The 24,643-nt window shown below is 47.6% G+C and overlaps 1 protein-coding gene across 2 annotated transcripts; it reads left to right on the top strand.

The window, feature by feature from the left end:
- The first annotated feature begins 1,904 nt into the window (after positions 1-1,904).
- LOC141060418 (uncharacterized) lies at positions 1,905-23,881 on the top strand. Of its 2 annotated transcripts, XM_073556664.1 has the most exons (7): positions 1,905-2,028; positions 8,915-9,020; positions 16,208-16,384; positions 16,468-16,588; positions 16,669-16,730; positions 16,949-17,402; positions 22,017-23,881. In XM_073556664.1, the coding sequence occupies exons 2-7, from the start codon at positions 8,943-8,945 to the stop codon at positions 23,633-23,635; spliced, it is 2,511 nt and encodes an 836-aa protein (XP_073412765.1). In that variant the 5' UTR covers positions 1,905-2,028; positions 8,915-8,942; the 3' UTR covers positions 23,636-23,881. The 2 variants fall into 2 exon arrangements, with proteins under 2 accessions (XP_073412765.1, XP_073412766.1); XM_073556665.1 differs by lacking the exon at positions 16,208-16,384.
- The last annotated feature ends 762 nt before the right edge of the window (positions 23,882-24,643 follow it).

The raw sequence follows: 24,643 nt of genomic DNA on the forward strand, positions 1-24,643 counted from the left end.
GGAGGAAAGACAATTTCTGCACCAGCATAGAAGAGGGTTCTTCATGGTAAGAGCAGTGAGGCTCTGGAATTCTCTTCCTGAGGAAGTGGTGATGGCCAACTCACTGAATGAATGTAAGAAAGGAATGGAGGCTTTTCTTGTGAGTAACAGTATAGAAGGTTATGAATAACAGAATATTATAGCTCTGGCTGACGGGATGATGTGGGATATTAGGGGTAGTAGTCCGGTGGCTCTGACGGGATGATGTGTGATATTAGGGGTAGTAGTCCGGTAGCTCTGGCTGACGGGATGATGTGGGATATTAGGGGTAGTAGTCCGGTGGCTCTGGCTGACGGGATGATGTGTGATATTAGGGGTAGTAGTCGGGTGGCTCTGGCTGACGGGATGATGTGGGATATTAGTGGTAGTAGTCCGGTAGCTCTGGCTGACGGGATGATGTGGGATATTAGTGGTAGTAGTCCGGTGGCTCTGGCTGACGGGATGATGTGGGATATTAGTGGTAGTAGTCCGGTGGCTCTGGCTGACGGGATGATGTGTGATATTAGGGGTAGTAGTCGGGTGGCTCTGATGGGATGATGTGTGATATTAGGGGTAGTAGTCCGGTAGCTCTGGCTGACGGAATGATGTGGGATATTAGGGGTAGTAGTCCGGTGGCTCTGGCTGACGGGATGATGTGTGATATTAGGGGTAGTAGTCCGGTAGCTCTGGCTGACGGAATGATGTGGGATATTAGGGGTAGTAGTCCGGTAGCTCTGGCTGACGGGATGATGTGGGATATTAGTGGTAGTAGTCCGGTGGCTCTGGCTGACGGGATGATGTGGGATATTAGTGGTAGTAGTCCGGTGGCTCTGGCTGACGGGATGATGTGTGATATTAGGGGTAGTAGTCGGGTGGCTCTGATGGGATGATGTGTGATATTAGGGGTAGTAGTCCGGTAGCTCTGGCTGACGGAATGATGTGGGATATTAGGGGTAGTAGTCGGGTGGCTCTGGCTGACGGGATGATGTGGGATATTAGTGGTAGTAGTCCGGTAGCTCTGGCTGACGGGATGATGTGGGATATTAGTGGTAGTAGTCCGGTGGCTCTGGCTGACGGGATGATGTGGGATATTAGTGGTAGTAGTCGGGTGGCTCTGGCTGACGGGATGATGTGGGATATTAGTGGTAGTAGTCCGGTAGCTCTGGCTGACGGGATGATGTGGGATATTAGTGGTAGTAGTCCGGTGGCTCTGGCTGACGGGATGATGTGGGATATTAGTGGTAGTAGTCCGGTGGCTCTGGCTGACGGGATGATGTGGGATATTAGTGGTAGTAGTCGGGTGGCTCTGGCTGACGGGATGATGTGGGATATTAGTGGTAGTAGTCCGGTAGCTCTGGCTGACGGGATGATGTGGGATATTAGTGGTAGTAGTCGGGTGGCTCTGGCTGACGGGATGATGTGGGATATTAGTGGTAGTAGTCCGGTGGCTCTGGATGACGGGATGATGTGGGATATTAGGGGTAGTAGTCCGGTGGCTCTGGCTGACGGGATGATGTGGGATATTAGTGGTAGTAGTCCGGTAGCTCTGGCTGACGGGATGATGTGGGATATTACAGTGAATGTGGCTATGAGGAGTGGGCGGGACTCTACACTCAGCTTTATATATATAAATATAATCATTATAATTTGTTATAACTAACCGTAGTTGGTTACTATGCCCGGGCAGCGGGAGATTGTGTAATCTATATACTGTATATATGTTGTATATATATAGCTTTGTTGTCATAAAAGGAAAGGGGCCCAGAGACATTTTTTGCACAGGGGCCCCAAGCTGTCAGTGTCCTCCCCTGTTACATCCGGCAGAGACGGAATCCTGTGCCCCACACAGCACCATGCAAGGTCCAACTCCTTCATGAGGCCGAGCTGCCTGCAGACACTGAGAAACCTGGAGCTCCTCCCCTGATCATGTGACTCCCCCATGTGACTGATCACATGACTGTGACGTCACACAGGTCCTGTCCGCACACCGTTGCTGCTCTCTAGGTGGAGGTATGTGTGTGATGTGTCTCCTCACCCCGATCTACAGGGAGGAGAGAGAGCGACAGACCCCGCACTACACATGGGGGAGAGAGAGTGACAGACCCCGCACTACACATGGGAGAGAGAGCGACAGACCCCGCACTACACATGGAGGAGAGAGAGTGACAGACCCCGCACTACACATGGGAGAGAGAGCGACAGACCCCGCACTACACATGGAGGAGAGAGAGTGACAGACCCCGCACTACACATGGGAGAGAGAGCGACAGACCCCGCACTACACATGGGGGAGAGAGAGTGACAGACCCCGCACTACACATGGGAGAGAGAGCGACAGACCCCACACTACACATGGAGGAGAGAGAGTGACAGACCCCACACTACACATGGGGGAGAGAGAGTGACAGACCCCGATCTACAGGGAGGAGAGAGAGTGACAGACCCCGCACTACACATGGGAGAGAGAGCGACAGACCCCACACTACACATGGAGGAGAGAGAGTGACAGACCCCGCACTACACATGGGAGAGAGAGCGACAGACCCCGCACTACACATGGAGGAGAGAGAGTGACAGACCCCGCACTACACATGGAGGAGAGAGAGTGACAGACCCCGATCTACAGGGAGGAGAGAGAGCGACAGACCCCGCACTACACATGGGGGAGAGAGAGTGACAGACCCCGCACTACACATGGAGGAGAGAGAGCGACAGACCCCGCACTACACATGGAGGAGAGAGAGTGACAGACCCCGATCTACAGGGAGGAGAGAGAGCGACAGACCCCGCACTACACATGGAGGAGAGAGAGTGACAGACCCCGCACTACACATGGAGGAGAGAGAGTGACAGACCCCGATCTACAGGGAGGAGAGAGAGCGACAGACCCCGCACTACACATGGGGGAGAGAGAGTGACAGACCCCGCACTACACATGGGAGAGAGAGCGACAGACCCCACACTACACATGGAGGAGAGAGAGGGACAGACCCCGCACTACACATGGAGGAGAGAGAGTGACAGACCCCGCACTACACATGGAGGAGAGAGAGTGACAGACCCCGCACTACACATGGAGGAGAGAGAGAGACAGACCCCGCACTACACATGGAGGAGAGAGAGCGACAGACCCCGCACTACACATGGGGGAGAGAGAGTGACAGACCCCGCACTACACATGGAGGAGAGAGAGCGACAGACCCCGCACTACACATGGAGGAGAGAGAGTGACAGACCCCGCACTACACATGGAGGAGAGAGAGACAGACCCCGCACTACACATGGGGGAGAGAGAGCGACAGACCCCGCACTACACATGGGGGAGAGAGAGCGACAGACCTCGCACTACACATGGGGGAGAGAGAGCGACAGACCCCGCACTACACATGGGGGAGAGAGAGCGACAGACCCCACACTACACATGGTCCCCTCATCCATTACCTTCCTGCTCTTCCTCGCAATGTCTTGGTCTGATGCAAGCAGCTGATTTCAGCTTGTAAGTAGTGATGTCATGCGCTGCTTACAAACAATAGACAGCTGCCGGAATACTGACTCGTCTCCACACTTGGAGTATGTATGTGGAGAGCAGTGAATATTAATTTTTCTTTAACCCCTTAATGTCTATGCACAGTCTGTCATGGCCTGCCTTTGAACTGTCACTGCATGTAAACACACAGTTTCAGTTCAGCGCTGACAGCTGACAGGCACAGCAAGGGGGCAGGGACCTAGTTAACCCGTTCAGTGAACGCGGTAAAAAAAAGAAAACAAAAAAGTAGCAAATTATGCTGTTTCCAAGCGGTATCATCATACCGATTGGAAAAAGTGGGTACTGCTGAAAACGTCATCTTGTCCCGCAAAAAGCGAGCCACCACACAGTGTCATCAGCAAAAAATAAAAAAGTTATAGCTCGCAGAATAAAGTGATGCAAAAATAATTATTTTTTCTATAAAAGTTTTAATTGTGTAAAAAACACCAAACTTAAAAAACAATATAAAAGAGGTATCGCTGTAATCGTAGTGACCCGAAGAATAAAGCTGCCATACTAATTTTACTACACGCAGAACAGAGAAAAAAAAAATAATTGCTGGTGTTTGTTCATTCTGCCAACACAAAAATGGGAATAAAAAGCGATCAAAAAATGTTATGTGCCCAAAAATGGTACCAATAAAGACCTCACATGACACTTTCTCGGCCGGAATATGTAAAAATCATAGCTCTCAAAATACGGCGATGCAAAAATTTCTTACAAAAAATTCTTCCAAACAAAAGCGTCTTTTAGTGGTGACAGAAGGTAAACACGAAAAAAGGATATAAATCTGGTAGAAGAATAAAGTCGCCTAATCACTAATACCGCACGAGGAACGGCGTAAAAAAGAATACCAATTCTTCATCTTTTGTGGATTTGTGCATTCTTCCACCCAAGGATCGCAGTAAGGCGATCACAGTGGTCCCCCCCCATATATGGGGTATCTGCCTACTTAGGACAAATTGCACAACAAATTTTGGGGTCCAATTTCTCCTGTTACCCTTGGGAAAATAAAAATTTGGGGGCAAAAAGATCATTTTTGTTAAAAAATATGATTTTTTATTTTCTCGGCTCTACGTTATAATCTTCTGTGAAGCACTTGGGTGTTCAAAGTTCTCACCACACATCTAGATAAGCTCCTTGGGGGGTCTAGTTTCCAAAATGGTGTCACTTTTGGGGGCTTTTCACTGTTTAGGCACATCAGGGGCTCTCCAAACTTAACATGGCGTCCGATCTCAATTTCAGTCAATTTGACATTCAAAATCTCAAATGATGCTCCTTCCCTTTGGAGCACTGCCGTGCGCCTAAAGATTAGTCTTCCTCCACACATGGGGTATCGGTGTACTCCAGAGAAATTGCACGACAAATATTGTATTTCCTGAAACCCTTGACAAAATTAAAAAAAAAATTGTGTCCAAAGAAACATTTTGGGGAAAAAAGAGTTAATAAGAGTTAATAAACTTCTTGAATGTGATTTTGAACATCTTGAGGGGTGCAGTTTTTAGAATGGTGTCACTTTAGACTCCTCAAAGTGACTTCAAATGTGAGGTGGTCCCTAAAAATAATGGTTTTGTAAATTTTTCTGTAAAAATGAGAAATCGCTGGTCAACTTTTAACCCTTATAACGTCCTAACAAAAACAAATTTGGTTCCAAAATTGTGCTGATGTAAAGTAGACATGTGGGAAATGTTATTTATTAGCTATTTTTTATGACATATCTTTCTGATTTAAGGGCATAAAAATTAAAAGTTTGAAAATTGCAAAATTTTAAAAATTTTCCCCATATTTCCGTTTTTTTTTTATAAATAAACGCAAGTCATATTGAAGGAATTTTACCACTAACATGAAGTACAATATGTCACGAAAAAGCAATCTCAGAATCAGCGGGATCCGTTGAAGCATTCCAGAGTTATAAGCACATAAAGTGACAGTGGTCCGATTTCAAAATTAAGGCCTGGTCATTAACCTACAAAATGGCTTGGTCCGTTATGGGGTTAATAACGGACACATTGTTAGCCGTAACCGTTGGCTTCCTGCAGCTGCCGGGCTTTCGCGTGTCCCCGATACTAAAAGGAATGAATATTCTCTGCATTACTCACCTATGGGCGTGGAATGCAGTGAATATTCATTTCCCTTAGCAGGGGGCACAGGAGTTAGTTGCAGCAGCCGGCTCCTGCCTCCTGTGACCCGCTGCTCCTCCACTGCCGCTTCCCCATATCCCCCCCACAGCCAGACAGGTACAACCGGACTATAAGATGTATCCCCCATTTTCCTCCACATTTTTGAGGAAATAAGTGTGTCTTATAGTCTGAAAAATACGATAAGTCTTTAGAATTTTCCTTTGTTCGATTATTCCCTTCCACAAAGATGTGAGAATCAGACTTTGATAGATACCTGTTCTTTAAATTAAACATTTTGCCCCCTCAAACCTGATTTTCATCCCATTAATTGAAAACATCAGACTTTTGTTTCACCTTCAAGTTAGTTGTTAATCCTAGATTTTCACATACCTTAGCAACTCACAGATGTGTGAGGCTGAGTTCACACGTGGCGTTTTTTTCGCGTTTCCGGGGCGGTTTTAACCGCGCGATTTTGCCGCGAAAACGCGAAAAATAAGCATCCCATGCATTCCTATGGGATTCCGCAATGCTGTGCTAATGCTGCGGTTTTTACCGCGGCGGAATCGCTTCGCGGTAAAAACCGCAGCATGCTCATTAATTTGCGGAATCGCGGCGATCCCGCACCCATAGGAATGCATTGTTGCGCTTATTTCCCGCATGTGGCTGTGCACACCATGCGGAAAGTAAGCAGAACAATTGCGGATGGTACCCACGGTCCGGAGGAGAGGAGACTGTCCTCCGGGCTTTGGGTACCATATCCCTGTAAAAAATAGAATTTAAAATAAAAAATATTGTTATTCTCACCCTCCGACGTCCCGCGCAGCCTTCCCGCTTCTCTTCACGCTCTCGTTCCCAGTAGTCCTTTGCGAAAATGCTCGCGATGACGTCCCTTCTCGCGGGATCGCGAAGTCTCACGGTCATTCGCGAGACGTCGCGATCCCGTGAGAACTGACGTAATCGCGGGCATTTTCGCAAAGGATTACTGGGAACGGATGCGCGGGACGTCGGAGGGTGAGAATAACACCGTTTTTTTTTTTTTTTTTTTTACATTCTATCTTTTACTACTGATGCCGCATAGGCGGCCTCAGTAGTAAAAAGTTGGTCACACTCGTCAAACACTATGTTTGACGAGTGTGACCAACCTGTCAATCAGTTTTCCAAGCGATGCTACAGATCGCTTGGAGAATGCTAGCATTTTGCAAGCTAATTACGCTTGCAAAATGCTAGTTTTTCCACGGGAAAATCGCGGGAATTTAAAATGCGATTTTCCCGCGGACTGGAATTCCGGAATTCTCGCGGTAATTTCCGCGAGAGTTCCGGTACGTGTTCACTTAGCTTGATTGTGAGGGATTTAATTTGTCTATCCCACTCTCAGTTCCGGTCCGGAACCTGCAGCTCTTTGGTGCCCCATTACCCTCAGGTCAGTCCGGGAACTACACCAAGGATAAGTAGTTGCCAGAAAGGCTGCCTTGCCGTGTACTGGCTATTGGGCACTCTGCAGTGAGGGTGCTATGCATATCCCCAGTCTCAGGCCGGAAATACACCCTTAAACCTCCGTTCCTTCACTGCCAGGGACTCCCAAATCCCCCAGAACACTTTGCTGCCACCAGCTCCTCGTTTGACATTAAAGTTTATATCGGGTCAGGAGCCCACCCACACGATAGCGTAGTTTAGCGCGGAGGACATGGCTAGTGAATTTTATAGATTTACTCTAGAAAACATAGGCAGAGTTTAAAAAAATACAAAGATATTATAAAAGGAGACAGAACACAGTATAAACAAAACAGTTACAAATAAAAGAGGATTAAGATAAGAACTTACTACATCTCAGTTACTGTCATGATGTGTGGATGAGGGGAGGAGAATCTTCGCAAGGAAAATTGGTACATAAGCACAGTGTCAGGATTCGAACCTAGCAGCTCCTGTGCACCAGATCTTTCTTCTGAGCTATGTTGTTGCTGATGTCTCCTCTCTGAGTTTCTTGTTGGTTACCACCCTGAGTTCCTGATTGGTTCATTCTGATTGCACACCCTATGTAAACCTGGCCTTGCTCACAGTTCCTTGCGTGATTATTGAGCTACCTACCTTTTGTCAAGCTTCCTTCCACCCGCTATTCCTTCAAACGATACTGCTGCTCCTGGTAAATGACTCCTGGCTTGCTTTAGTATGATTCCTGCTTATTCCTTCAAACTGCATTGCTGTTCCTGTGGATCGGCTCCTTGGCTATTCCATATTACGCTACCTGCCCAGTGCTGCCCCTACTGGTTGCAATATCACTACTCCAACCAGGTCAGTCCGTAACACACAGCCTCCTGCTAGCTGCTTTTCCAGGCAAATGACCCCCCTTTGTTTGAGCATCTGAGCTTTATATCTTTGCCCAAAACCAAGGGTCTACCCCTTTGCTGACCTCACAGGGTGGGCCGGATACGTCCCCTTTGGAAAGTTATTAAAAAACTTCTGCGGGCCATATCTCGGGCTGGAAAGCTCACAGAGAGACAACAGGGGTATCAAATGTTTGCTTATGAAATTGTCTTTCATTTAAAACCGAACCTCATCCAGTATGTCTATGTATGACTGGGAGGCCTGTACCCTTTTTTCGGCTTCTGGTGGACGCACAAGTTGCAAAACGTTGCTGTGAATAGCTTCAGTGATGCCGATTCCGGAAATATGTTGGTCCTGTCCCCTATGATTATTCTGTGATAATAAATTTGAGTTTGAATGAACAAAGAAACATGCTCAAAACAAAGCCGGATTTACCCAGGCAGGAGCTCACATTACACAAAGTTGGTTTACCTGCAGGTAAGGGCGAGTAAACATTCAGGGAGGAAGAGGGGCTGGTGCAGCTGCGAGGGGGATGTCTGTAAGCTGTGCCTGCACATGGGGCTTCGTGTGTACACTGCACAAATCTAATAGGGGCACTGGAGCCCTGGAAGTGTACATAGAATTTTAGGGATTACTCATTTTTTTTCCTGACAGTGATACTGGATTATTTTCAAAGTTTCATATTTTTGAATCATTTGTTTATTTTGATTTTTTTTACCAACTTTTAGGACTAAAATCGTCTGACGTAAATTTAGGGCAAATTTATGAAGAAATAATGAAAATTCTAAACAGTTAACAAACTTTCAAACACAACTTTATGTTTCCATTTATTATCTCCAGTTAATTTTTGTGTTTTTCACATGTTGATATTTAAGATCTTCTGATCCTCTTTAGAGTAAAGAATCTTCTGTTGAATTTTTCTAAATAGGAGATTTTCACTGTCTGACCCATCAGAAATGACTAAGGACAGAGACAAGATGGCGGAGAAGATACTAAACCTCACCCTTGAGATACTCTTCCATCTTACAGGAGAGGTGAGAGGCTCTGATGTCATCACATGACCTCATTATCTATGGGAATAACAGGGGATATGGCCGGACAGGTGAGAGGCTCTGATGTCATCACATGACCTCATTATCTATGGGAATAACAGGGGATATGACCAGAGAGGTGAGAGGCTCTGATGTCATCACATGACACCATTAGCTATGGGAATAACAGGGGATATGACCGGACAGGTGAGAGGCTCTGATGTCATCACATGACCTCATTATCTATGGGAATAACAGGGGATATGACCAGAGAGGTGAGAGGCTCTGATGTCATCACATGACACCATTAGCTATGGGAATAACAGGGGATATGACCGGAGATGTTAGACGTCAAGTTTCCCCCACTGCACAGGGGGAATCTTGAGCCATGTCCTCTGTGGTCTCCTATTCCTCTGCAGCCGCAGAGATTCCTGCTCAGCAAAGACATTGGTCCAGGCGTCTTGCCCAGGCTGATGCTAGGCATCTGGTTGCTTCTTCTGGCTCTGCTATAACTCCATCCTTGAGTCAGCAGCAAGTAGACGCTTCTGGGACTGTCCTGTCTTTTAGGTACTGAGCATGCCCGTGGGACGACCTCTCATTGGAGGCCGGAGATCACATGTGCAGGTCCCGTTCCTGCTCGGATTGGTCCACTACTGGGAAGGTCCCGGAAGGATGCCGCTATAAAAGAGCCGCCTGGCTGCTCGGCCATGCGCTAGTATAGACTCTTATTTTATGTTGTGTGAGTGATGATGGATGCATGTATCTGGTGACTGACTCATTATGACTCCCCTCCCTTGGATACGTATGGTATAGGGCTATAGAGTTAGTCAGCGCCTACTAGTGGCTTGGTCTGCGCCACAGTGCTTCCACATCTCAGCACCTCACTCAGTGCCATGTGGTGCCGTCCAGAGCTGGGCACCTTCAGTACCGCATTAAGCGGCTGCATCCACCAGTGCGACGCCGTGCGCCAGTCTAGCTCTTTCCTCCATTGTTCCGGGTGGTTAGTGGCATTCGCACATAGTGCGCTTTAGGTATTTAATTTGTTTCTTCTTGGCACCACTGTTGCGGTGCCGAGCACTAGTGTGACTAGAGGGACTCTAACCCAGTGTCTCAGGGGTAGAGTCCTGTGTCTTTACACCAGTGCTCACATTGCCGAGCTCTGTGAGCATAAACAGGCTGCGGCATTTGTTCTTGGCGGTCGGGCGGCTCTGTGATATAACAGAGTCCGCCTTTGTACACACTAGGTGGAGTTAACCCCATGTGTTCCTCTATTGTACCGCCATATAACGTTCGCCATTACCGAGCAGCAGTTTGTCATCTCTGCACGGTGGACTCCGGGTTGCGATCGCCCTTCATTATTTTTTATATTTAGTGCCATCCGCAACCCTTACAGCATACTAGCGCCAGAGTCTGGCTCTAATGGCGGACGAGCAGCGACTTCTTGCGTGCATCCGGCAGCTGGAGGGCAGGTTGGTGGCCCTTGAGCGTCCAGCCTCAGCTGCGGATGTTACTGCGGTTGCGCTGCAGGCAGCCACTGAGGTTGTCTCTCGTGTGTCCACTGCCATCCCTGTCCCGACTTTGTCCCACCTTCCGCTGCCCGAGAAGTTCTCGGGCAATAGTGTATCATGTAGGGGTTTTGTGAGCCAGTGCTCTATACAGCTAGAGTTGCTGGCTGCACGATTCCCCTCCGAACGGGCTAAGGTGGGATTTATAATTTCTCTCTTGTCGGGCAGGGCTTTGGAGTGGGCCACACCGCTGTGGGAGCGTGGTGATCATGTGGTGCAGAGTGCCACTCTGTTCTTGGCCACTCTAAAGCAGGTCTTCTTGGGACCTCAAATCACCCATGACACCACACTCCGGGTACTGGCATTATCACAGGGCTCGTCCTTGGTCTGCCACTTCACCATCCAGTTCAGGAAGCTGGCCTCTGAGTTAGAGTGGCCAGATAAGGTCCTCATACCGGCGTTCTGGAGAGGTTTGGCTGACCATGTGAAGGACGCCCTGGCCACCAGGGAGGTTCGCACCGCACTGGAGGAGCTCATTACCGTCTCCACCCGTATTGATCTTCGCTTTACCGAGCGAGGGTTGGAGCGGTCCCAGTGTAGGCAGAGGTTTAGGTTGGCACCTAGCGTTGCCTAACCTCTGGAATCTCCCGATAGGGCTTCCAAGCCTCAGGGGGCCATGGGGTCTTCTTGTGCAGGATCCAGGTCCCGGTCCGCTCTAGTACCTGTGGTCTGTCCTGTTTGCCGGCAGTCTGGTCACCTTGCCAACCGGTGCCCACAGTGGTCGGAAAAACACTCGCCTCTAGTGGTCATAGAAGGGGGTTCACTAGAATCAGCGGCGTTTTCCTCCAAGCTGACCTTTAAATAAACGCTTGAGGCTGGTTCTTCCACTCTGGCGGTGGAGGTTTGTGTGGACTCCAGAGCGGAAGGTAATTTCATGTCTTCAGCCTTCGCTCAACAACACGCAATACCCCTGGTTATGATGGCCAAGCCAGTCACTGTCAGGGTGGTGAACGGTGCGACTCTACCCTATCAAATTACCCACCAGACCGCCTGTTGATACTCTCGGTGCCTCTGTCTCATCAGGAGACGATATCCCTCCTCGTCATGCCCGAGGGTATCGATCAGGTCCTCTTAGGGGTCCCCTTGTTATGGTTCCACTCTCCCCATATAGAGTGGTCCTCAGGGAGGATTCTCGCTTGGGGTAAAGCTTGTGAGGGTAGATGTCAGATGGAGTGCATTCATGTTGCTTTCACTGAAGTCCCCGCAGATCTTTCCTCTCTCCCCAAACAGTATCAACAGTATGCAGTCGTATTCTTCAAAAGAGCGGCGGAGACTCTTCCGCCCCATCGACTGTCCAATTGACCTCTTGCCTGGTGCTAAGCCTCCTCGGGGTCGAGTCTATCCCCTTTCTCTCCCAGAGCCAGAGGCCATGTCTCAATATATCAGGGACAATCTGGCAAGGGGGTTCATTGGGAAGTCGGTGTCACCTGCTGGGGCGGGATTCTTCTTCGTCCAGAAGAACGGAGAACTACGTCCCTGCATCGATTACAGGGGTCTTTAACACTATCACCGTTAAGAATAAATACCCTCTTCCCCTGATATCGGAGCTGTTTGATAGGCTACGGGGAGCGAGAGTGTTTACCAAACTCGATCTGAGGGGGCTTACAACCTGTTTCTCATCCGTGATGGGGACGAATGGAAAACGGCATTTAACACCAGGGATGGGCACTATGAATACCTGGTGATGCCCTTCGGGCTTTGTAATTCCCCGGCCGTCTTCCAAGACTTTGTGAACGATATCTTCCGGAATATGCTTACCACCTCGGTAGTAGTCTATCTGGATGATATTCTCATCTACTCTCCAGATATCGACTCCCACCAGAAAGATGTTCGCAAAGTTTTCGACCTCCTGCGGGCAAACTCCCTCTATGCCAAGTTGGAGAAGTGTTTTTTGAGCAGGAGTCCTTGCCTTTCTTGGGCTATATCCTCTCCGCCCAGGGATTATTAGCTATGGATCCTGCCAAGCTACAGGCGGTGATGGATTGGTAGGGGCCCCATTCTCTCAAAGCGGTGCAGCGCTTTATGGGGTTCATAAACTACTATCGCCAATTCATCCCCCACTTCTCGACTTTGGTAGCCCCCTTGGTGGCCCTCACCAAGAAGGGCGCAAATCCCAAGTTGTGGTCGGTGCAGGTCTCCGAGGCTTTCTTCTCCATTAAGTCCCATTTCGCTAGTGCTCCCATTCTACAACGCCCCGATGTAGATAAGCCCTTCATACTGGAGGTGGATGCCTCTTCCGTCGGTGCTGGAGCGGTCCTTTTTCAGAAGGATGCGCAAGGTTGGAAGCAGCCATGCTTCTTTTTCTCCAAGACCTTCACACCGGTGGAGAGGAATTATTCCATTGGGAACAGGAATTTCTAGCGATAAAGCTGGCCTTTTCAGAGTGGAGACACCTCCTGGAGGGGGTGCGCCACCGTTTCCAGGTGTTCACCGACCACAAGAACTTGGTGTATTTGCAAACGGCCCAGCGACTGAACTCTCGCCAGGCCAGATGGTTCTGTTCTCCCGCTTCCACTTTACCCTACATTTTCTCTCCGGGGAGAAGAACGTCCACGCCATTGCTCTTTCTCGCTCCATGGTGTCATCGGAGGAGGAGCCTCGGCTGATTGTCCCATCCGAGAGCCTGAGGACCGTGGCTCCGGTCGCCCTTGAGTCAGTCCCTCTGGGCAAGACATTTGTCCCTGCCCGTCTGTGACTGGAGGTCCTCTCTTGGGCTCACTCGTCCAGGGTGGGTGGACATTTTAGGACAAAACGGACCACTGAGCTTCTGGCAAGGACATACTGGTGGCCGCATATGGTCCGTGATGTCAGGGACTATATTCAAGCGTGCGTCTCTTGCGCCCAGAATAAGTCCCCTCGGCAACGGCCCGCTGGGCTACTTTACCCCCCGCCGGTAGCGGACAGGCCCTGGGAGATGGTCGGTATGGACTTTGTGGTGGGACTGCCCAAGTCCAGGGGCAGCACCGTCATTTGGGTTGTCACCGACCATTTCTCCAAGATGGTGCACTTGATACCACTTTCTCTGTTACCTTCTGCACGGGGCCTGGCAGCGCTGTTCATTAAGCATGTTTTCCGCCTGCACGGTATGCCGGACAAGATTGTCAGCGACCGGGGTCCTCAGTTTCCGTCTCGGTTCTGGAGAGAGCTCTGTACCCTGCTCAGCATTGAGCTAAATCTCTCCTCGGCCTATCATCCTGAGACGAACGGGTTGGTAGAGAGGGCCAACCAGATCCTGGTCACATATCTGCGACATTTTGTCTCGTTCAGGCAGGATGACTGGGCATCCTTGCTGCCGTGGGCGGAGTTCGCTTTGAACAACTCTGTGGCCGACTCCACCAGTCAGACCCCATTCCTCAATTACGGCCAGCATCCGCGCGTTCCTGTGCCCATGCACGTGTCTTTCACCGACTCTAGGGTGGCAGACTGGGCGGTGGATGCACGTGACATTTGGGACAGCACTCAGGATGCCATCCGGGCCTCCAAGTAGAGAATGAGGTCCTCCGCTGATGCACACCGGCGCCCCGCTCCCACCTTTGTTCCCGGCGACTTGGTGTGGCTCTCCGCTCGTAACATCAAGCTACGGGTTGAGTCCACTAAGTTGGCACCTCGCTTTATAAGTCCCTTCAGGGTCTTGGTGCAGGTTAACCCTGAGGTTTACCATCTGGCCCTTTCTCCATACCTGGGTATCACTGACACCTTCCATGTGTCCCTCCTTAAGCCCGTTCACATGTCCCGGTTTTCGGAGTCATCTACCGGGACATCAAGCTTGTCCTCGGACGAGTACGAGGTGAACGCAATCGTGGGGTGTAAGGTGGTACAGGGCAAAAAATATTATCTGGTGGACTGGAAGGGTCATGGCCCAGAGGATAGGACCTGGGAGCCTGTGGAGAATATTCGTGCTCCCCTGCTCATTGCGGCCTTTGAGCATAGCGAGGAGCATGAGGGAGGGGGCCCTAGGAGGGGGGGTAATGTTAGGCATTGAGTTTCCCCCCACTGCACAGGAGGAATCTCGAGCCATGTCCTCTGTGGTCTCCCACTCCTCTGCAGCCGCAGATTCCTGCTCAGCAAAGACGCCAGTCCAGGTGTCTTGCCCATGCTGATGCTAGGCGTCTGGTTGCTTCTTCTGGCTCTGCTATAACTCCATCCTTGAGTCAGCAGCAAGTAGACACTTCTGGGACTAAGTCCTGTCTTTTGGGTACTGAACATGCCCGTGGGATGACCTCTCATTGGAGGCCGGAGGTCACATTGCACAGGTCCCGTTCCTGCTCGGATTGGTCCGCTACTGGGAAGGTCCCGGAAAGACGCCGCTATAAAAGAGCCGCATGGCCGCTCGGCCATGCGCTAGTATAGACTTATTGTATATTGTGTGAGTGATGATGGATGCATGTATCTGGTGACTGACTCATTATAACTCCCCTCCTTTTGATACGTATGGTATAGGGCTAAAGAGTTAGAGTCAGCGCCTACTAGTGGCTTGGTCTGCGCCACAGTGCTTCCACATCTCAGCACCTTACTCAGCTCCATATGGTGCCGTCCAGAGCTGGGCACCTTCAGTACCGGATTAAGCGGCTGCATCCGCCAGTGCGACGCCGTGCGCTAGCCTAGCACTTTCCTCCATTGTTCCGGGTGGTTAGTGGCATCCGCCAGAGCGGTGCAGTTCGCACATAGTGCGCTTTAGGTATTTAATTTGTTTCTTCTTGGCACCACTGTTGCGGTGCCGAGCACTAGTGTGACTAGAGGGACTCTAACCCAGTGTCTCAGGGGTAGAGTCCGGCATCTTTACACCAGTGCTCACATTGCCGAGCTCTGTGAGCATAAACAGGCTGCGGCATTTGTGTTTGTGATATATCAGAGTCCGCCTCTGTACACACTAGGTGGAGATAACCCCGTGTGTTCCTCTATTGTACCGCCATATAACGTCCGCCATTACCGAGCAGCAGTTTGTCATCTCTGCACGGTGGACTCCGGGTTGCGATCGCACTTCATTATATTTTATATTTAGTGCGAACCGCAACCCTAATAGGAGAGGTGAGAGGTTCTGATGTCATCACATGACATCATTATGTATGGGAATAACAGGGGATATGACCGGAGAGGTGAGAGGCTCTGATGTCATCACATGACCTCATTATCTATGGGAATAACAGGGGATATGACCGGAGAGGTGAGAGGCTCTGATGTCATCACATAACCTCATTATCTATGGGAATAAAAGGAGATATGACCGGAGAGGTGAGAGGCTCTGATGTCATCACATGACCTCATTATCTATGGGAATAACAGGAGATATGACCGGAGAGGTGAGAGGCTCTGATGTCATCACATGACCTCATTCTCTATGGGAATAATAGGGGATATGACCGGAGAGGTGAGAGGCTCTGATGTCATCACATGACCTCATTATCTATGGGAATAACAGGAGATATGACCGGAGAGGTGAGCGGCTCTGATGTCATCACATGACCTCATTCTCTATGGGAATAATAGGGGATATGACCGGAGAGGTGAGGAGATCTGATGTCATCACATGACCTCATTATCTATGGGAATGACAGGGGATATGACCGGAGAGGTGATGGAGTCTGGAGATGTCTGTAGTGATATTATTGATGTCTCCACACTCAGGATTACACAGTAGTGAAGACCTCTAGTGATAGCTGTCAGGCCTCTGTGTCTGAAGGACAGGGAGGAACCCTGAGCCCAATCCCGGGGCCTCCACCTCACCCCCGGATACATGAGGACATCAATGACCAGAAGATCCTAGAACTCACCAGCAAGATGATTGAGCTGCTGACTGGAGAGGTGACGCTGCTGGGAATGCTGAGACATTATACAGGACAGCACTGGAGGATTCTGGGTGATGACGGTATCATTGTGTGTGTCAGGTTCCTATAAGGTGTCAGGACGTCACCGTCTATCTCTCCATGGAGGAGTGGGAGTATCTAGAAGGACACAAGGATCGTTACCAGGAGGTGATGGAGGAGCACCGGCCCCGCACATCACCAGGTAATAGACAGGACTAAATACACACGGCCTATAATTCTCTGTATGTAATAATGATGTCAGTCCTGTCTGTATCTCCTCAGTTCTCTCCAGTAAGAGGACAACCCCAGAGAGATGTCCCACTCCTCCTCCACAGGACCATCAGGTAGATGGAGATCTCCCTATGATGTGTAGACGGCTGTGACGTCCTTGTGTTCAGTCTTGTTTTCTCCTCCAGTATTATATGTTTTATACTTGTGTAATGAGAGCGGTGGAGACGGCAGGATCACAGCTGACCACAGACATCACATGTCCGGATCTACTCACCATTATTCCCGGAGATTTCTCTGATCATCGGGGACTTTTACAATATTTGTTTTGCAGCTTTTGGATCCAGATAAAGATCTGAACAATAATAATGGTCCAGAGAGAAATGTGTGGGGCGATCAGCGGTGTAAAGAGGAGACCCCTAATGTGAGTGGCGATCAGCGGTGTAAAGAGGAGACCCCTAATGTGAGGGGCGATCAGCGGTGTAAAGAAGAGACCCTTAATGTGAGGAGCGATCAGCGGTGTAAAGAGGAGACCCCTAATGTGAGGAGCGATCAGCGGTGTAAAGAGGAGACCCCTAATGTGAGGAGCGATCAGCGGTGTAAAGAGGAGACCCCTAATGTGAGGAACGATCAGTGGTGTAAAGAGGAGACCCCTAATGTGAGGAGCGATCAGCGGTGTAAAGAGGAGACCCCTAATGTGAGGAACGATCAGTGGTGTAAAGAGGAGACCCCTAATGTGAAGGGCGATGAGCAGTGTGAAGAGGAGAGCCCTACAGATAACCGCCTAGGTGAGTGGAGACCGAGGAATAAAACAGAAAAGTCATATTTTTCTTATTCTCTGAATGAAACAAATTTTTTATGGTCTTTGCTCAGTTCGTTTTGTAGCGGTATATTTAAGAGGTTGTCTGACCCCAAAGTCCAAATTTTGTTTTTAACCCCTTTTTTTAATGACCACCGATATGGCAGTTGAGGCACCTTATTCCTCAGCGCCATAAAAAAAGGTCAATCGCAAAAAAAATTCCCAATCATTTCTCTCTCCTCTGATATGATCTAGCATACCAGAGGACCGAGAAATGGGGTTCACCAAGCCCCCCGGTACCTCCGCCATCCTCAGACTCTCCTGCTCTGTTCCCGGCCCTCCGCATCTTCTTCCTGGAAGAAGATGGCGGGTCCATGAGCCGGCTGAGATCTGCCGGCCAGTACCAGGCAATAGATTTTTCCTATTGTTTCATTTTGATCACGGTGATAGACCTTATCACAGTGATCAAAATAAAAAAAAAAAAATAAATCAAACTCCCCTTTATCACCCCCTTAGGTAAAAATAATAAAGAAAATGTATTTTTTCCCATTCTTTGCAGCTATGGGTAGGGTTGGGGCTAATGTTGTGGTGTTAGGGTTAGGGTTGTGTTGGGGTTACGGTTGTGGTGTTGGGGTTAGGGCTGTGTTAGGGTTGGAGTTATAATTGGGGGTTTCCACTGTTTAGGTACATCAGGGGGTCTCCAAACACGACACGACGCCCGACACTAGTTTCAGACAATTTTGCGTTCAAAAAGTCAAACTGTGCTCCCTCTCTTCCGAGCCCTGCCATGCACCCAAACAGTGTTTTTTTTCCCCACATACGGGGTATCAGTGTACTCGGAAGAACTTGCACAACAAATTTTGTGGTCTATTTTCCTGCTACCCTTGTGAAAATAAAAAAGTTTGGGTTTAAAGTAAAAAAAAAATTTTTGAAAAAAAGTAAAACATTCATTTTTTTCCTTCCACATTGCTTTAATTCTTGTGAAGCATCTGAAAGGTTAATAAACTACTTGAATGTGGTTTAGCGCACCTTGAGGGGTGCAGTTGTTAGAATGGTGTCACTTTTGGGTATTTTCTATCATATTGACCCCACAAACTCTATTCAGTTGTGAGGAAGTCCCTAAAAAAATGGTTGTTGTAAATATTGTTGGAAAAATGAGATCACTGCTCAACTTTTAACCCTTATAACGTCCTAACAAAAAAAAACTATGTTTCCAAAATTGTGCTGATGTGAAATAGACATGTGGGAAAGCATTAAGTTACGTACCGGTAACGGTATTTTTCAGAAGCCCATGAAAGCACCACGAGAGTGGGAATCCGCCCTTCAGGAACAGGAAACCTACAGATACAAAAATGGCGGCACCTCTCCCACGCATCAGTTGGATTACAGAGCTTGAGAGGCTACCATGGTTAATGGCACATAATATATACAAAACCTGAACAATTTCACATATGTGGAAACTTATAAGCGGAAGAAGTGCGCACCCACACGTGAAGGGAGGGAACTAAGGCTGCTTTCATGGGCTTCCGAAAAATATTGTTACCGGTACATAACTTAATGCTTTATTCGGACTCCCATGACAGAACCACGAGAGAATTACTGGGATGTAAACTCTTTCTTAGGCTAGTTTCACACTAGCGCTTTTGAGCGCAGCGACGGCCTGCGCACGGCCGCCGCTAAGCCCCGCCCCCTGCCGCGCCTCTGCCGGTAGCTCCGCCTACCGGCGCATGACGCTGCATGCGTCCTGCGTCCCCTATCTTTATCACTGGGGGCGCAGGCCGTGCGCAGTATGCGTTTGGCGGCGCATGCGTCCTTTTGACGGTGCGCCGACCTGCGCCAAATGCAACCTGCTGCAGTTTGGTTGCGCTCGGCGCACCGTCAAAAAGGCGCATGCGCCGCCAAACACATACTGCGCACGGCCTGCGCCCCCAGTGATAAAGATAGGGGATGCAGGACGCATGCAGCGTCATGCGCCGGTGGGCGGAGCTACCGGCAGAGGCGCGGCAGGGGGCGGGGCTTAGCGGCGGCCGTGCGCAGGCCGTCGCTGCGCTCAAAAGCGCTAGTGTGAAACTAGCCTTAGGGAGGGACTAAAGCCTACAGCACCCTTAACCCAAAGGTGAGAGCTGAGGAAATACCCATGTCCATCCTATAATGATTAAAAAAAGGTTGGAAGGGGATGACCACGTAGCCACCTTACATATCTGGTTGATGGAAACTCCAGATCTTTCTGCCCAAGATGATGCCATTGCTCGACTAGAATGCGCCCTTAGATTCTGTGGAGCCGGACTGCCACCTGCTGTATAAGCTAGATAGATAGCCTCCCTAATCCATCTTGCTAACGTACACTTTGAAACTCTAAGGCTGTGTTCACACACAGCGTTTTTCCCGCGGATTTACCAAAAAATCCGTGGGAAAAATGCAAAAAAGAAGCTTCCCATTGATTTTAATGCATCTTGCACTTTTTGTGCGTATTGATGCGTTTTTTACCGCGAAACAAAACGCTTTGTGGTAAAAAATGCAGCATGCTCATTAATTTCGCGGTAAATTCCACATTTCTGGCTATTTTCTATGTGTCTGGGGACGCATGGAAAAAATCGCGGCAAAAACGTGCGGGGAAAAAAACGCGCGTTTTCTGGGAAGGAGTCCTATTTTTATGCAGAAATTTTCTGCATACGTGTGCACATAGCCTAAGTCCCTTCCTAGAGCCCTGGAAGGATATAAATAAGGCATTGTCCTTTTTCCAGGGATTAGTGACAGAGAGATACTCTCGCAAACATCTAACATCTAAGTGTGAACCTTCTGGTTAGTAGGGTTAGGGATGAAGGAGGGTAGAACTATCTCTTGTGACCTGTGGAAGTCTGAGGCAACCTTGGGCAAGTAGGCAGGGTCTGGCCTAAACACTACCCTGTCATCTAAAATCTGCGTGTAAGGAAAAATTCTAGAGAGTGCCTGGATATCGCTTATTCTACATGCTGATGTAATAGCTACCAAAAAGGCTACTTTGAGGGATAGGACCTTAATTGAAGCAGATACCATGTGTACTAACGGAGCCTCCGTCATAGCCGTAAGGACCAAGTTCAAGTCCCATGGTACACACCTTACTTTGTATATGTGCCTAGATCTGCCAGCTGCTTTAATAAATCTAGAGATCCAGTAATTATTAGCAATATCACAGTTAAATATGGAACCAAGGGCCGAAACCTGCACTTTCAGGGTACTAGTGGCAAAACCTAATTCCAGACCCCTCTGAAGAAATTCCGGAATCTGACCCCCTCTTCGGCTTTAAGGTCGGAATTGGCTAGGAATTGTCTCCAGGTTCTAGCATAGATTTTGGTTGTAATTATGTTCCTACTTTTTAGAAGGGTGGTTATTACATTCGGGGAGAATCCTCTATCCCTCAATAATGCCCTTTCAAACTCCACGCCGTCAGGTGGAGCCCCGCTACTCGTGGATGGTTGACTGGGCCCTGGGAGAAGAAAACCAGAAGATCTGGAAGCACCCAGGGATCGCAGACTGGCATAGTTTTTAGCCATGAGAAACAAGCCCTTCTGGGCCAGAAGGGGGCAATTAGTATAATCCTTGCTCTGTCCTCTCTGATCTTTCTCACTACCAGGGATAACGGAGGGAATGCGTAGGCAAAGTTGAAGTCCCACTTCCTCAGGAAGGCGTTCACCAAAAAAGGTTTTTCCCCTGGATTCGGAGAACAGAACTGTTTTACTTTTCTGTTTTTCCTGGTGGCAAAGAGGTCTATATCCGGTGGAACCCCACCTGCCGACAATCTGGTTGAAGATGGCTCCATTTAAAGATCACTCTCTCTGCCTTAGTGTGTTGTGGCTTAGAAAGTCTGCTGAGGCATTGTCTTTTCCTCCTGTGTGTAGTGCTGTCAAAGATAGAAAATGCCTTTCCGCTATGTGGAAAAGGCGCTCTGCTACTTCCATCAGGGCCTCGGATCGGACCTTCATCCGAAATACTACTTAAATATTAATGAAAATGTAATATCGTTACAAGGGATAACACAGGTAGCGCCTTTATGTTATAGATGGACATGAATTCTACATGTGTGAGGGAGACTTAGTTCTATTTCCTATTATTAGTATGTTTGGGTCTCAACTTTCATAAATTAATGATATTGGGGGGTTTCTCAAAGATTTTTCTGCTAAAGTCATTTTGACAAGAGAATGCACAGGATAAGAGCATTGACAATAGGGAAAGTATTTCAGCATTCTGCCATTTTGTACAGGAAATGTACAGATTTGAAGATTTAATTTTATTCTACAGGGCTCAATTGTGTGAAATATCTGCGTGGTTGTACATTTCTGTTGCTGACTCCTCCATCCTTATAGAGTCTTTAGACACTTAATGCTTTATGATGCCAAAAACTATTACATTTATGTGGCCGCATGTAGAGCAGCCAAGGACACTGTTCTTGTGGTGCCAACTGTGAGATACTAATCCATATTATTATCAACTACTTTTCTAGGTGATCTTGTAGAAGAGTCATCTTTGTAATTATGTGGCCAGTGCAATGATACTGCAGTCAGGGGCCTGAGTTTACCAGTGAAAACCAGATTTTACATTTTTTAAAAAATATTTTTTTTTACAGGTAGTTGTGGTATACATCGTACATATGAAGAGCATGCCATAATCCCAAGTATAGCCTCAGCCCTTCAAATCCAAGATCTTTCATCTGATGCTTCTAAACAAGTCAAATCTCCTGATTCACTGCAGAATGTTCCGCGAAATGAAAGTCACAAAAGGGGTGTTCAACACAAAAGAACTCTCACAGGGGAGAAGCCATATTCATGCTCACAATGTGGGAAATGTTTTACTGATAATTCATCTCTGGTTAACCATCAGAAAACTCACACAGAGGCGAAGCCAAATTTATGTTTAGAATGTGGGAAATGTTACAGCAGAAAATCAACTCTTGCCGAACATCTAAGAACTCACACAGGGGAGAAGCCATATCCATGCCCAGAATGTGAGAAATGTTTTACCTATAAATCAGATCTGGTTAGACATCAAATAATTCACACGGGAAAGAAGCCATTTTCTTGTTCACTATGTGGAAAGTGTTTTAGACAAAAGTCAGCTGTAATTGTACATCAAAGAACTCACACAAAGGAGAAGCCATTTTCATGTTCAGAATGTGAGAAATGTTTTGCCCATAAATCAGAACTTGTTAACCATGAAAGAATTCACACAGGGGAGAAGCCATTTTCTTGTGCTCTATGTAGAAAGTGTTTTAGACGAAAGACAACTTTAATTGTACATCAAAGATTTCACACCGGAAAGAAGCCATTTTCATGTTCAGAATGTGGAAAAAGTTTTATTTGGAAATCAGATCTGGTTAAGCATGAAATAACTCACACAGGGGAGAAGCCTTTTTCTTGTACCCTATGTGGAAAGTGTTTTAGACAAAAGACAGCTCTAATGGTACATCAAAGAATTCACACAGGGGAGAAGCCATTTTCTTGTTCAGAATGTGATAAATGTTTTATTTGGAAATCAGGTCTCATTAACCATGAAAGAATTCATACAGGGGAGAAGCCATTTTCATGTTCAGAATGTGGTAGATGTTTTAATCGAAAATCACAGCTTGTTATACATCTTAAAACTCACACAGGGGAGAAGCCGTTTTCTTGTTCAGAATGTGGAAATCGCTTTGTTCATAAAAACAATTTTGTTAGACATATGAGAATTCACACAGAGGAGAAGCCATTTTCATGTAATCTATGTGGGAAGTCTTTTACTCGGAATTCATATTTGGTCGATCATCAGAAAACTCACACAGGGACAAAAGCTATTTTATGTTTAGAATGTGGTAAAAGTTATAGCAGTAAATCAAGTCTTGATTTACATGTAAGAGCTCATCACACAGGGGAAAAACCATACTCATGTCCAGAATGTGAGAAAAGTTTCACTCGGAATTCACAGCTTGCTGCACATATAAAAACTCACACAGGAGAGAAGCCATATTCATGTTCAGAATGTGAGAGATGTTTTACCCATAAATCAGATCTTGTTAGACATCAAAGAATTCACACAGGGGAGAAGCCATTCTCATGTACTGTATGTGGAAAGTGTTTTACCCAAAAGTCAGCTCTAATTTCACATGAGATAATTCACAAAGAAAAACCATACTTATGTAAAGAATGTGGAAAATGTTTTACTTGGGAATTGCAGTTTGATGAACATATAAAAACTCATAATGTGATTTAATTGAAATAGTTCACTTTGGTGCAATTAGACTTTAAACCAAGCACCATAGTAGTATCTGACCTGCCCCAAATTAGCACTCCTACACAAGGGCGTTTTTTAGCATGTGAAAATTGCAGGTACTTTTATGTAATGAAGAAGCTAAGAATATTTTTGAATTGTCTTCGACTCTTAATGGTATAAATGGTCGCTGTCGTTTCAGAAAAGTGTTCTTATTTAATACTATTAGTGACTAATATTAAGTGTAAATCTCTGTATGAAAAAATGTAGCCGCTTTATCCCTGAAAAGTGGTTGCCACTTCCTATGCCATGTAAGAGCACCGATCCTAGGCTAGTGCCCGGCACCGCCAGCTTCACCAGGGCCAGCTCCGATTGGTGCGATCGATTTTAGATCGATCACACCGATTACAGGGCACAGAAGCTGTGTAACCACTCTGTGACCTGTCTGTTACCGTCCTGCACGTCCTCACTGTAGATAAGGATTTGTACAGGGCGGTCACGCCTTTGGGTCTGCGCTGTTCTGGGTCTTGTGGTGCCACAGAAGCCTGTGACACCGCAATCGCTCACTGTTGTCTAAGAAAAAAGAACAGAGAAGTCAGGAGACATCTGTAGTTAGATCCCTGCCTGATCTCTCCTCCATCCCAATCCCCCCCCCCTAACATAAGGAAGAGAGAAGAAGGAAGAAAGAAGGGAAAAGACAACTGGTAAGTTTTTTGATTCCTGATCTCTCTCCTCATTATTATTATTTATTTATATAGCACCATTGGTTCCATGGTGCTGTACATGAGAAGGGGTTACATACAAAATACAGATATCACTTACAGTATACAAACTGTCACGGACTGATACAGAGGGGAGAGAGGACCCTGCCCTTTCGGACTTACATTCTACAGGATGGTGGGGAAGGAGACAGTAGGTTGGGGGTGTGATGTACCATGTCGGCAAGATATGTTTTCTGTTGCAATGTGCTAACAAATCCTCCATCCTAGGACATTGTAAACTGTCAGTAAT

The sequence above is a fragment of the Dendrobates tinctorius genome, unplaced genomic scaffold (assembly GCF_039654945.1).
Source record: "Dendrobates tinctorius isolate UK_male_01 unplaced genomic scaffold, ASM3965494v1 ptg000237l, whole genome shotgun sequence".
Taxonomy (NCBI): domain Eukaryota; kingdom Metazoa; phylum Chordata; class Amphibia; order Anura; family Dendrobatidae; genus Dendrobates; species Dendrobates tinctorius.

Excerpts from the sequence above, each read along its gene's own strand:
- LOC141060418 (XM_073556664.1), top strand. The coding sequence starts at position 8,943 with ATGACTAAGGACAGAGACAAGATGGCGGAGAAGATACTAAACCTCACC. Across the intron at positions 16,385-16,467 it reads TTGAGCTGCTGACTGGAGAG|GTTCCTATAAGGTGTCAGGA; the intron begins GTGACGCTGCTG and ends TGTGTGTGTCAG. Across the intron at positions 16,731-16,948 it reads CTCCTCCACAGGACCATCAG|CTTTTGGATCCAGATAAAGA; the intron begins GTAGATGGAGAT and ends TTTGTTTTGCAG.